The 1,970-nt window shown below is 44.8% G+C and overlaps 1 protein-coding gene across 1 annotated transcript in view; it reads right to left on the reverse strand.

Annotated features, from left to right (window-relative positions):
• si:dkey-206f10.1 (adenylate cyclase type 8) overlaps window positions 1–553 on the reverse strand; it is a 40,791-nt gene extending 40,238 nt beyond the window's left edge. The window contains 1 exon segment of the mRNA XM_062550336.1: window positions 332–553. Coding sequence (XP_062406320.1) covers window positions 332–553 — 222 coding nt within the window.
• Between the last annotated feature and the right edge of the window lie 1,417 nt (window positions 554–1,970).

The following is a 1,970-nucleotide window of genomic DNA, read 5'->3' on the forward strand; positions in this document are numbered from 1 at the left end:
CATTACATTATAATAATGATAATAATAATAATAATACGTTTAAGTTATATGGCGCCTTTCTCAAACCTAAGGTCGCTTAAATTAGATTACATTACATTCCGCAAAAATAATGATAATAATAATAATAATAATGATAAATTGAATTCATATGGCGCCTTTCTCAAACCCAAGGTTTATTGTCCCAGATGGTAAACAGTGCTACATACAGCTTCTTATCCAATACACACCAAATTCAGCGCCACATACCACATACAGCACAGCAGGGACGGAATAGAGGGAGCACAGCAGACATAGTAACCATAGTAACCGTAGTAACCATAGTAACCAGTACCTTGTGGCGGATCTGCTGGTTGATCTCGTCGATGAACTCGTCGGTGACGTACATCTTGCGCGCAGGCTCCACCCCCACCTCCTCGCTCAGGTGCGTCTGGCTGATGATGTGCTTGACCGCGTTCTGCCACATCAGCTGCTTGCGCCGTAACCCTGGCGACATCGGCACCGTCAGGCAGGTCGGAACCGCCATCTTGTCACCCTCCTCGTGGAACGTCACCATGGCGGCGGGCGGAGGGCGATCTCAGAAGCTCAAGGTCACGAGGACTGAAGGTCACGAGGGTCGTCCAGTGGACGGATGCTGATGTCTAGTCCATGCCTGGGGAGACGAGGGAACTCTAGAGTAAACATCCACTCAAACACGCCATCATAACTCTAGAGGAAACATCCACTGATTCACTCCATCATAACTCTAGAGTAAACATCGACTCCATCATAACTCTAGAGTAAACATCGACTCCATCATAACTCTAGAGTAAACATCCACTCGTTACTCCATGATAACTCTAGAGTAAACATCCACTCCATCATAACTCTAGAGTAGACATCCACTCATCCACTCCAATAACTCTAGAGTAAACATCCACTCATCCACTCCATGATAACTCTAGAGTAAACATCCACTCGTCCACTCCAATAACTCTAGAGTAAACATCGACTCCATCATAACTCTAGAGTAAACATCCACTCCATAATAACTCTAGAGTAAACATCTAGTCCATGCCTGGGGAGAGTAGGGAAGAACAGTTCATGCACTCCATACAGAGAGAAATAACTCTAGAGGAAACATCCACTCGTGCACTCCAATAACTCTAGAGTAAACATCCACTCGTGCACTCCAATAACTCTAGAGTAAACATCGACTCCATCACAACTCTAGAGTAAACATCCACTCAATAATAACTCTAGAGTAAACATCTAGTCCATGCCTGGGGAGAGAATGGAAGAACAGTTCATGGACTCCATTCAGAGGGAAATAACTCTAGACTGAGCTCTAATGAACCCTCCACTTCATTACTGAGAGAAATAACTCTAGAGTGAGCTCTAATGAACCCGATACCCTCCACTTCATTACTGAGAGAAATAACTCTAGAGTGAGCTCTAATGAACCCGATACCCGCCACTTCATTACTGAGAGAAATAACTCTAGACTGAGCTTTAATGAACCCGATACCCGCCACTTCATTACTGAGACCAGGTGTAGTTCTCTACTGAGCTGGTGTTGCTCTCTACTGTAGAGCTGGTGTTGTTCTCTACTGTAGAGCTGGTGTTGTTCTCTACTGTAGAGCTGGTGTTGTTCTCTACTGTAGAGCTGGTGTTGTTCTCTACTGTAGAGCTGGTGTTGTTCTCTACTGTAGAGCTGGTGTTGTTCTCTACTGTAGAGCTGGTGTTGCTCTCTACTGTAGAGCTGGTGTTGTTCTCTACTGTAGAGCTGGTGTTGTTCTCTACTATAGAGCTGGTGTTGTTCTCTACTGTAGAGCTGGTGTTGTTTTCTATAGCTGGTGTGTTCTCTACTGTAGAGCTGGTGTTGTTCTCTACTGTAGAGCTGGTGTTGTTCTCTACTATAGAGCTGGTGTTGTTCTCTACTGTAGAGCTGGTGTTGTTCTCTACTGTAGAGCTGGTGTTGCTCGCTACTGTAG

The sequence above is a fragment of the Sardina pilchardus genome, chromosome 12 (genome assembly GCF_963854185.1).
Source record: "Sardina pilchardus chromosome 12, fSarPil1.1, whole genome shotgun sequence".
NCBI lineage: Eukaryota > Metazoa > Chordata > Actinopteri > Clupeiformes > Clupeidae > Sardina > Sardina pilchardus.